Source organism: Nelumbo lutea, chromosome 3 (assembly GCF_056320005.1).
Source record: "Nelumbo lutea isolate HS-2025 chromosome 3, American lotus-T2T, whole genome shotgun sequence".
Classification (NCBI taxonomy): domain Eukaryota; kingdom Viridiplantae; phylum Streptophyta; class Magnoliopsida; order Proteales; family Nelumbonaceae; genus Nelumbo; species Nelumbo lutea.
In genome coordinates, this window is record NC_142686.1 from 18,810,974 (window position 1) to 18,821,881 (window position 10,908).

Below are 10,908 nucleotides of genomic sequence, written 5' to 3' on the forward strand. Positions count from 1 at the left end.
TTTCTCTGCAAGTCTGCTAGGGGTATATCCGAGAGAGACTTCTCTGATCCTTTGGCAGATGATGGAAGAATTAAACAGTAGGGCAAACAAAGCATTTGGAGACAGAGCAAATATTGGCTTGGGTTTTTCGTTGAGATAAAATGAACATTTGGAGATTTTGCAGGAAGTCTTCCATTTGCCTTTTTGAAGGAAAGAATCACCAGGTTTTTTTTAAGTATCACAAGGTAATGCATGAGAAACATAATATCTGAAGACATAGACTTATGCAAATAAAAGGAACGTTACCTATTGCTGGACCCGGCTGTCCAAGGCCTTGGTAGGGGTGGATTAAGTGCAACTTTTGTCATTTTCTTGCACTAAGTGGCTGCTCTCAGACTTGAATCCATGTTCTCAGGCATGTCGGCCAGAGATTTAACTATTGCACCAAGCAATGGGCTTTGAACTTAAAAAAAGAAAAGCATAAGCTAAAAATGACAACTTCTTCAGCAGTTTGATAGGCAGCTAGATCTGACAGAATCAGGGAAGATAATGATGATTATCATGGAATAAAACAGTATATGAGCATCTAAAGGTGAAATTCAATAATTCACTCACAGTAATCTTGTCAGGACAGGATTTTTCGGAGCGATTAGTGGTGAATAGGTGGCATTACAAAGATCCTCTCCAAACCCATGGTCCAATTGAACTCCAAAAAGGCAAAAAGTCTGGTCTTATAACAAGGCTTGAAGGCGGCTTCTACTTGTCATGAGTCCCCTTGATGTAGTAAATGACTTTTCTATTGTGGCTTACAATACTAGATAACTGGAATTGCATTTCTTCCCAGTATGATTAAGCATGCTTACATGTGGTTAAAGGCCTAGCTTAAATATAGATACCACCACTTGTGCAACATATACACACTTATATTTTGGTCCCAACATATTTTAGGAAAGAATTTCCCTTGGTAATGGAGAGGCTCAAAAATGAAAGCCCCGGTACATGATACATATGATCATAATAGATAATGGTAAGGGTCCATTATCTAGAATACAAGCATAAATAACAAAACAAATTTGAAGTGTACTATCATGTCTCCATCACCAATTAGAAAATAAAAAAGGGGAAACCTGCAATATTTATGAATACAAGTTTTTGCAAAATGGTTCCAGTGGAAACTTGTGGAAGTAAAATTTGAGACACAGTCCTTAGGTGAATAGAGGTGTGAAACAGTAGCTTAACATGGTCACCTTAGAAGTCAATGTCAAGAGAAAAATGCTGAAGCTCTTGATGTGTGAATGGTATCACACAGATGTTCTCGATTTCCAACTAACTTTCCATCTATTACATTTTAAACTTAGAAATTGGATTATAAGGGTTAGCTAATCCCAGTACATGGCCTTAGACAAACAACAGAACCACCATGCTGAAATAACCTATTCAATTTTGCAAAAAGTTTAAAACACGTTTCATTATCTTCTTATGTTTCCCTTGCTTGAGTGGATGTTCTCCAGAAGCAAACCAAACTATTGATTGATCATGAATTCGTGATAGTGTACAATTTCAACATGAAGCTAGTTTGAATTGTAGAGGAAGCAGATAGAAAAGAAAATCCCAACTCCGGTAGTAGCCCATACCCCTATAACTGATCTGTTCAGCTTCTAAGCACTGATATTCTGTTTCAAAACTTCTGCTTCTGCCATCACCATGGGATCGTCCTTGGCCTCGGTTTCTTCTTCCTTTTCACCCTCTCGCTCCTGAGCTAATTTCTTCCTATGCATCTCCTCTGCGGCTTGCATTGCAGCCCGGTTTTCTGCCTGTAAGCGCTGCATTTCTTCCTCTTGTTGTTGACGTTCAAACCATGTATCAGCATCCGCCCAAACTGCAGAGTACAAGTCCACCAAAGACAAATTAGAGCCTTAACTGCTGATGTACTAGGCTAGAAAGGCAGTGCTTCATCGGTTGATAAAAAAATATATCATGATCAGAGTTCTTTTGTTGTATTCCCAAGTATTGGACAAACCTATATTTATTGAAGGAAAATGGAAAAACTATCAACATCAAATGCCAAGCCTGAGTAAAGAGGTATTTGTTAACAGCGTTAACAGCTGTTATTTTTTCCTATGTATAGTACCGCAGGGGTACTATTGTACTTTTACTCCTTTTTATTTTAGTTGCTGTCGCCCTAATATATATATTAAAAAAGCTGCACCGCCAGTGGTATCTTTTTGCTCTCAGTTCTCTCTTCTCTCTTCTTCTCTCTCTCTCTTCTCTCTTCTTCCATTCTTCTCTCCTGCATAACAAGGTATCAAAGCGGGACTATCAGATCTGAAAGGAGAAGTTGAGTGAACAGTTTTTTTTCTTCTTTGCACCAGATATCCAGATCTGCCGCCCTCATCTGTTGTTCGGCTGATTGAAGAACTCACACACTGAAGTAACTTTTCTCTCTCTCTCTCTTACCTTTTTTTTCTGGTCGTGTGCTAGGGCAGAACCTGTACTAGGTCTGCCGATTGGATGTGAGGTGATCAGCACCTATTTCTTTCCTTTTTTGTGGGGTCGATTGATCCCTGTGAAACTGTAGGTCGTGAGGACCTTTTTTGTGTGCTGCAACAACAGCTTTTATGGTGAACTGGGGGTCAGAAAGTGACTAGTACCTCTTGTGTGCTGCAACAGCAGTTTTTATGGTAAACTGAAGATCAGAAAGTGACCAGTACTTGCTGTAACAGCAGTCCTATTGATGCATAGGTCAAGATGACCCATGTTGAACTTGTAAGTCAAGGGATGACCTGTTAGTGCTGTAACAGCACTTGTGTTTTTTCAAAAGGAGGTGTGTTTCTGAAGTTTTTTTTTTTTCGTTCCCCGCAGTGTTGAATTTCTTTAAGGCTGTGTACCCCATTTAAGAGTTCTTTTTGACTCTGAAATTACGAGTGGTGAAGATTCTGCTACATCCGGTGTTTTCTCAATGCTGAATGGAATGAGTGGGGGTTTGGACCTATCCTTTCCCATGGCTGTTAGTCCTCTTGATGGTTTAAATTATTTAGAGTGGTCAAGAGAGATCAAGTTGTACACCACTGCAAGGGGAAAGATAGGTTATATTAATGGGAGAATCAAAGAACCACATCTGGGAGTGTTGAATATGACAGATGGAACCAGGAAAACAGCATGGTCATGTCTTGGCTTTTAGTTTCTATGCAACCTCAAATAAGAAGGAAATTTCATGTGGGCTGTAATGGCAAATGAGATCTGGGAACAAGCAAAATCAACATATTTGGAACTGCGACACTATGCAAAAATCTACCAGCTACAGGCAGAATTGTCTACTTGTAAACAGGGGGAGAAGTGTCTATCTGTGTACTACTTAGACTTGACCTTTGTCTGGAAGAAGTTAGATCATTATCAGAGTGTGGACTGGAAGTGTGACGAAGATGCAAAACTGTACAAAAAACTCGTCTCCCAGCAGAGAGTGTTTGTTTTCTTACATGGTTTGAACCCTACATATGAATCTATCAGAGTCCAAATCCTAGGTAACAAGGATCTTCCATCAGTTCAGGAAGTTTATGCTCTTGTACAATCAGAAGAAAGCAGAAGAAATTTGATGAACAGTTCTGAAGGAGATGCAGTTGTGTTGGCAGCGAAAGGGAGTGTTACTACCGGTGGGGAAATACTTCTAAGAAGGGGGATCTTCAGAAAAAGATGGATGATAAGGACAAATTGTGGTGTACTCATTGGCAGAAACCTCAACACACCCGAGACACATGCTGAGATCTTCATGGGAAGCCGAAATGGGCTCAAGATCTGAATAAGAAGCAAGGTTCAGATATGAATAAAAAGTCAGGACAGCAAGGTACAAGAAAACACATTATGGCAAACATGACTACTCAAGAGAATCAGCCCCCCATTCATACTGTGACTCAGACACATTCATCTGGATCTGACCCAAGGGAGGATATTATAAATTCCTTCCATGACCATTTAGAGCTCTATGGTAGAGCAATTCGTCAGATGGATGCTCCTCCCTCAACTTCATTTGCATCTACATCAGGTAACTCTGCCACAGCTTTCCATGTTGCTTCTCATAACCCTGACACTCTCTGGATCATTGATTCTGGAGCGTCAAAACACATGACTGGTACGTCCTCTTACTTTCAAACCTATCACCTTCTTTCTGGAAGAGACAAGGTGAGACTAGCTGATGGATCATACACTACCATAGCTGGTCAAGGAACCATTTCTCTCCCTCTCGGCCTTACCCTCTCTAATGTTTTACATGTTCTGAAATTTTCCATTAATTTGTTCTCTGTTAGTAGTATTACTAATTCCTTAAACTGCTCAGTGACTTTTTTCCCTTCTTACTGTGTGATCTAGGATCTGGTCTCGGGGAGGACGATTGGTAGAGGACGTATGGTTGATGGACTTTACATGTTGGAGAATAAGGCTGGTCTTCAAGTCACAGAGTCTAAGAGTCAGTCCTGTAAGAGTCAAGTTTATTTATGGCATTGCCATCTTGGTCATTTATCTTTTGAGTCTTTGAAAGTGATGTAAGTCAGTGTTTGTTTCAGATTTCTTTTGTCAAACTTGTCAATTGAGTAAGCAGTGTAGAACTCATTTTCTTTCAAAAAATAATAAATCTGAATTTCCTTTTCACATTGTTCATTATGATGTGTGGGGCCCTGTTACTTTACCATCTGAGAGTGGCTACAAGTATTTTATTAGCATTATCGATGATTATTCTAGATATACATGGGTATATCCCATGCGAACCAAGGATGAAGTACCAAAAATTATCCAAGATTTTCAACGGATGGTCTTCACCCAATTTCAAACTGAAATCCAAATTTTTCAGTCAAATAATGCCAAAGAGTATTTTCATAGTGATCTCATGGAATATTTTGCATCACGTGGTTCACTTCACCGTAGCTCTTGTGCCCGAACACCACAACAAAATGGTGTTACTGAAAGAAATAACCGACACCTCCTTGAAGTGGTCCGAGGTTTACTACTCCGTATGAATGTCCCAAAACGCTTTTGGCTTAAAGCTATCCTTTGTGCTACCTACCTCATCAACCGTATGCTCTCTCGTTGGTTAGAGTGCAAAGCCACACATCAGCTTCTCTTTCCTAAGGCCCCTCTTCTTCCCATTCCTCCTCGTGTGTTTGGTTGTCGTTGCTTTGTCCAAAATTTGTCACCCACTCGTGGAAAATTGGATCATTGTGCTATTCCTTGCATATTCCTGGGGTACTCCTTCACTCAGAAGGGATACCATTGTTTTGATCTTGTTTCTCGAGAATTCTATATTTCCATGGATGCCACTTTCTTTGAGGATAAGCCTTTTTTCCCTGTTTCTCCTCAGGGGGAGAGTAGGAATGAGGAGAAACTGGATCAAATCCCTCATCTTCCTGATCCTCTTCCTTTTCGTGTCTTCTTCCGTCGTCACAAAGACCAAACAAATTCAAGAGCTGTGGAGAATTCAAAAGTTGTACCTCCAATGCCATTAAACTCTTCGGGGGCAGATCATACCCACTCAAGTATCTTGGTTCCCATTGATGTCCCTGACCCCATTGCAATTGATACCTCTGTTGCTAATGACTTTGACCTTCCTATTGCTCACAGGAAATGTGTTAGGTCGTGCACCACTAAACACCCCATTTCCCACTTTGTTTCCTATGAAAACATTTCACCCACTTTTCGAGCCTTTCTCACGTCCATTGACAGTGTCCCTATCCCTAAGAATGTGGCAAAAGCTCTTTCAGTACCTAAATGAACAGATGCTATGAAGGAATAAATTAATACCCTTCATAAAAATGGCACATGGGAACTTGTAGATCTTCCTAAGGGAAATGATCCAATTGGATGTAAATGGGTGTTCACAGTCAAACATAGGGTTGATGGCATGGTGGAGAGGTATAAAGCTCATTTAGTGGCAAAGGGATTTACACAAGTGTACGGAGTTGATTATGCTGAGACTTTTGCACTCGTTGCCAAGATGAACTCCATTAGAGTTCTATTCTCTCTTGCTGCTAATCTTGACTGGGATCTACATCAGCTTGATATCAAGAATGCATTCTTGAATGGTGACCTTGAAAAGGAAGTTTACATGATACAACCCTCTTGTTTTCAGGCTCAAGGCAATAAACAAAATGTGTGCAGGTTGAAGAAGTCTTTATACGGGCTGAAACAATCATTGAGAGCCTAGTTCAGCAGATTCCATGCAATGGTTCAACAGAAATGATACAGGCAATGTCAATTTGATCACACATTGTTTGTGAAAAGAGGAGAAGGTAAAATTGTTGCTTTGATAGTATATGTTGATGATATAATTATCACTGGCGACTGGAAGGATGAAATCCAAAAGTTTAAGAGTTTTCTTGCCACACAGTTTGAAGTAAAGGATCTAGGTCCTCTAAGATACTTCTTAGGAATTGAAGTTGCTTGCTCAAAAAGGGGTATCTTCATTTCCTAAAGGAAGTATGTCCTAAATTTACTCCAGGATACAGGAAAAATGGGAGTGAAGCCAGTTGATTCCCCTATTGATCCTAACCACAAATTAGGTGACAGCCAAAGTGAACCTATCAAGGATGTGAAACAGCTTCAGAGACTTATAGGGAGATTGTTATATCTTTCTATGACCCGCCCAAACATTGCTTATGCAGTTGGTGTCCTTAGCCAGTTCATGCATGCCCCTATGACCACTCATCTTGAAACAACAGAAAGAATCATCTGATACCTTAAAAGGTTTCCAAGTGTTGGCTTGTTGTTTCAAAGGCATGGACATTTGAAAGTTGAAGTGTATACTGATGTAGATTGGGCAAGATCCCTAAATGACAGAAAGTCAACTAGTGGCTACTGTACCTTCATAGGAGGAAATCTAGTTACCTGGAGAAGCAAAAAGCAAAGTGTGGTAGCTAGATCCAATACTGAAGCTGAATATCGAGCAATGGCTCATGGAGTGGCTGAAAATGTGGATAAAGAATATGTTGAGTGAGTTGGGTTTTCCAGTGGACAAACCTGTGACCCTATTCTGTGATAACAAAACAGCCATAAACATTGCTGCTAACCCTGTGCTACATGATAGAACTAAACACATCGAAGTCGACAAGCATTTTATCAAAGAGAAAGTTATCACAGGGGAAGTGTGTACTCCTTATGTCAGCTCTGAGGATCAACTTGCAAAATCTTTACAAAAGGACTACACCACTCACGACATCATGACTTATGTGACAAATTGGGCATGATTGACATCTCTGTCCCAACTTGAGTGGGAGTGTTAACAGCTGTTATTTTTTCCTATGTATAATACCGCAGGGGTACTATTGTACTTTTACTCATTTTTATTTTAGTTGTTGTCGCCCTAGTATATATATTAAAAAAGCTGCGCCGCCAATACTATCTTTTTGCTCTCAATTCTCTCTTCTCTCTTCTTCTCTCTCTCTCTTTTCTCTCTTCTTCCATTCTTCTCTCCTGCATAACGGTATTAATAAGTCTTATAGTTAAACGAGAGAAGGACCATGGTTCTAATTAGTGGGGAGCTGGTCTGCACTTGAAAATTTGTCAAATAAAAAGGACTTGAGAAATCAATCTCCAAGTTTACTTCCATTGCTAAAACCCTAATTCCAAGTATGCTAAAATGAAGAAAAATATTGTAACCTCTGAAAACGCAGGTAAAAATTCTAGGACAAAACTGTACTAGATGGAAAGATAAACAGCAATTTAGCTAAAATAAAGAAAAATAATCCAACAACCATTAAGACTTTTCCATATAAAGAGAAATATGGACGCTCACATTACAGAATCTAAAACCATAAACACAGAAGAAACAAGAAAAGACACGAAAGGAACCCAAATGACAATAAACCACAAATCTTAACCAAATTCCACAGCGACCACAAAAGGGCAACACTTACAACAAGAACCCCTTCTTCCGCCATTCCAGTCATACCCCATCAAAAACGAATTAAGAATCAAAGTAGTTCAGTAACAACATATCGAAGGATTAACAGAAAATAAAGTAGGACATTCGAGAGAGGAACATTTTTGAATATCTAAGGGATAAGAAGTACTTACTGGGCTGAGCAGCCCAACCCTGTTCCCCACCCTTGATTCTCTCGGGCAAGGCATAATTGACGGTGAGGACTCTTCCATAGAGCTCTGCGTTGTCCATGTTGTCCATGGCTGCCGCGGCATCCTCCTTTTCGAGGAAGGTAACGAACCCGAACGAGCGATGCTTCTGCGTCGCCTGATCGAGGGGCGTCTTCACATCTTTTATTTCCCCAAAGGGAATGAACGCTGCATGAAGAATCGCCTCGTTCACCTCCTCCGCCAGACCCCCTGATCATCTCATTATTAATTATTCATCATCAGAAATGCAGGCATGAGCATCGTTGCTTACCTACGTAGAGAGTGTTCTTCTGGACCGGATAATTCATTCAGGCAAACTTCCACTTCCCTCTCCTTCGCTGCTCGACTCCACTTCTCTCGTTGATGCCTGCAATTTTGATTTTTGAGACTTGGGTACTTTACAGCTTTAGTTTATTTGAAGATATAAATGGGCTGGGCCGATGGGGGATAGTGGACCATTTCAACGACCTAGGACGCTTTCGACCTGGGCTTTCCTAGCCACTCACCGATTACTGCAATCTAAGTCAAGAATAAGCCCTTCAACCCTTTTTTTTTTTTTTTCTTCTGGACCTGGGCTATCGTTATGCCAAGTCTAGCATTTGAAATGGACTTTTGGACCGTACGACCCATGATTTAATGGCCAAAACGGTCCGGTCCATCCGCCCAGGTATTACAGCACTAATTACAATATTCATGACCGCGAAAGGTTTGCTGGGCTAGAGAAGCATTTGGGAGAATTGGGAGAAATGGAGGATGGCTTTTAGTTCTGGAAACAGAGCCTGGCCAGATGTCAGATGACCATTTGAGCTTGGTAGGAGATTAGATCGGCTTCGGTGCGCACAAGACCATGCTCACACCGTTCACACAGCCGTGCTTTGAGAATACTTTCATACTTTATGTTTTTTTTTGGGACTGCGGTGTGATGAGCACGGTCTTATGATTACTGAACCCAATTTGCTTAAAGTAAATGTGAATATAGGATAAGTCTGTCTCACTCAAAGGGAAGTATAACTTTATTGTGTGTACTGTAGTTAGACCTATTCATAAGTCAGGCTTTGAGCTCAGGTTTATACTGTTTTGAATTTGGGCTTTGGGTTGAGCAATTTAGGGGTGGCAAATGGGTGGATTCGGTAAGGATTGAATACCAATCCACTCATATTTATCCACCAATTCATCATGGCCCATCATCAATTCTTATTAAAGGATCATTATTCACCCTTAACCACCCTTAGCTATATTGATTCATCTATCTTTACTTATAAATACAAAAATGGGTCTAGACAAGTTATATATCCAAAATAATAATTTTAAAATGAACATCTCTCTTAAAGTTGCCGCATGAAAGAAATGGGTCGGTGCTCACAAGCCTGCACATAATTTTGGCCCAAGCCTGGCACAAAACAAACCTTATGCCTGGTTGATCCATCCTGGCCCAGAAAAATATTGTATTATAATGTATTATATATACGCACATTCTTTTGGTAACATTGTAATATCTTACATACAGAATATAGTATTTTACATAAAATCTGAAAATATAAGAATGGTTTATTCTATCTACTTTAAATTTTATATGTTTTATTTTACATATAAATTATATGTAAAAATGAAAACATATTTATTATCTGAAAATAAAGAGTTATTATTTATATAAAAATATTAAATAGACAATTTAAGATTTAGTTTTTCCCACAAATTAAAAAAAAAAAAGAAAAACTGAATTAAAATAATTTATTTTATATATGTTTTATTTTACACGAAGAGAGAGAAGGGGAGGGATTCTTGTTTGATATGGTTTGCTTGCTAGGACTGTCTGTACTTTCACCACTCACGGAGGTCTTGCTAGCTCACGCATGTGTCCGTCCGGCCGGATTTAGGCTAGCTGTACTTACTAGCTAGCTACCCTCTTTCTTCCATTTCTAAATACGCTTTCTCTTTTTCTTCCTATTGAGTATTGAGTAAAGCAAATTAACACGAAGAAAGGTAGAATTAGGAAGCCATGGCGAGAATATATGGTCCCAGCACCAGCAGCTCTCCATTATGAAATCCATCGCCCTTTCACAGCCATTCGTCTTCACCGCTCAAGTTTAACTTTTAATAGATATATATTTTTTTCTATTTTGAAAGGGGAAAAGTTGGTCATTAGGATTTTAATTCCGATTGATCAAGAAATACATGCTCTTGTTTTGAGATTTATGTGGGTAATAGAGAATGTTTATTTTCTTGGATATTCTTCGGTGAATAAGTAACTTTTTCACTTAGAGAAAAATTGTCAATACTTGAATGGAACAAAAATATCTCTTTTAATAATAGATTTTTATGACTAAAATGGTAATTACCTTATCTAATGATATATATAATGAAGACTTTCAGGCTACAGCCCCACAACAACTACCACCATTATCAATCAATTACTAAAAAAATTCAGAAAATACAAAATTGATTATCTACAACCACCTATGCCTATATTATTTCAATTTCAACTAATCATTAACCTTTAGGTATCATAATAAAAGAAAACTATTCATATTCTAATAATGATTGAAAAGCTATTTTTTTAAATAAATAATTTTTAAAATTTTAATAATTATTTAAAATATTAATAAATATAAATTTAACAGTATTGATTTCATAGTGTAAATTTAACATTATTAATTCTCCGTACTTAGGTGCTACACGAATAAATGCCCTTATCTAATTCAATCTTTACTAAAAAATCCTTACCCTAATAAATACATTTATTCAAATAAATAACTTACCAAAAACTGAACGAGCCTTAGTTTTACCTGTTCATTACCTTGGACAAATCCCAAATCA

The 10,908-nt window shown here is 38.7% G+C and overlaps 1 protein-coding gene across 1 annotated transcript; it reads right to left on the bottom strand.

Moving 5' to 3' along the window:
- Positions 1-1,240: 1,240 nt before the first annotated feature.
- ATE1 (ATPase E1) lies at positions 1,241-8,658 on the bottom strand. The gene is made up of 3 exons (XM_088980713.1): positions 8,363-8,658; positions 8,038-8,301; positions 1,241-1,858 (listed from the first exon to the last, which is right to left on the bottom strand). Exons 1-3 carry the CDS (start codon positions 8,397-8,399, stop codon positions 1,638-1,640), a joined length of 522 nt encoding a protein of 173 aa, XP_088836839.1. The 5' UTR covers positions 8,400-8,658; the 3' UTR covers positions 1,241-1,637.
- Positions 8,659-10,908: the final 2,250 nt, after the last annotated feature.

Excerpts from the sequence above, each read along its gene's own strand:
- ATE1 (XM_088980713.1), bottom strand. The coding sequence starts at position 8,399 with ATGAATTATCCGGTCCAGAAGAACACTCTCTACGTAG. Across the intron at positions 8,302-8,362 it reads GAAGAACACTCTCTACGTAG|GGGGTCTGGCGGAGGAGGTG; the intron begins GTAAGCAACGAT and ends TGAGATGATCAG. Across the intron at positions 1,859-8,037 it reads GGGTTGGGCTGCTCAGCCCA|TTTGGGCGGATGCTGATACA; the intron begins GTAAGTACTTCT and ends TGTACTCTGCAG.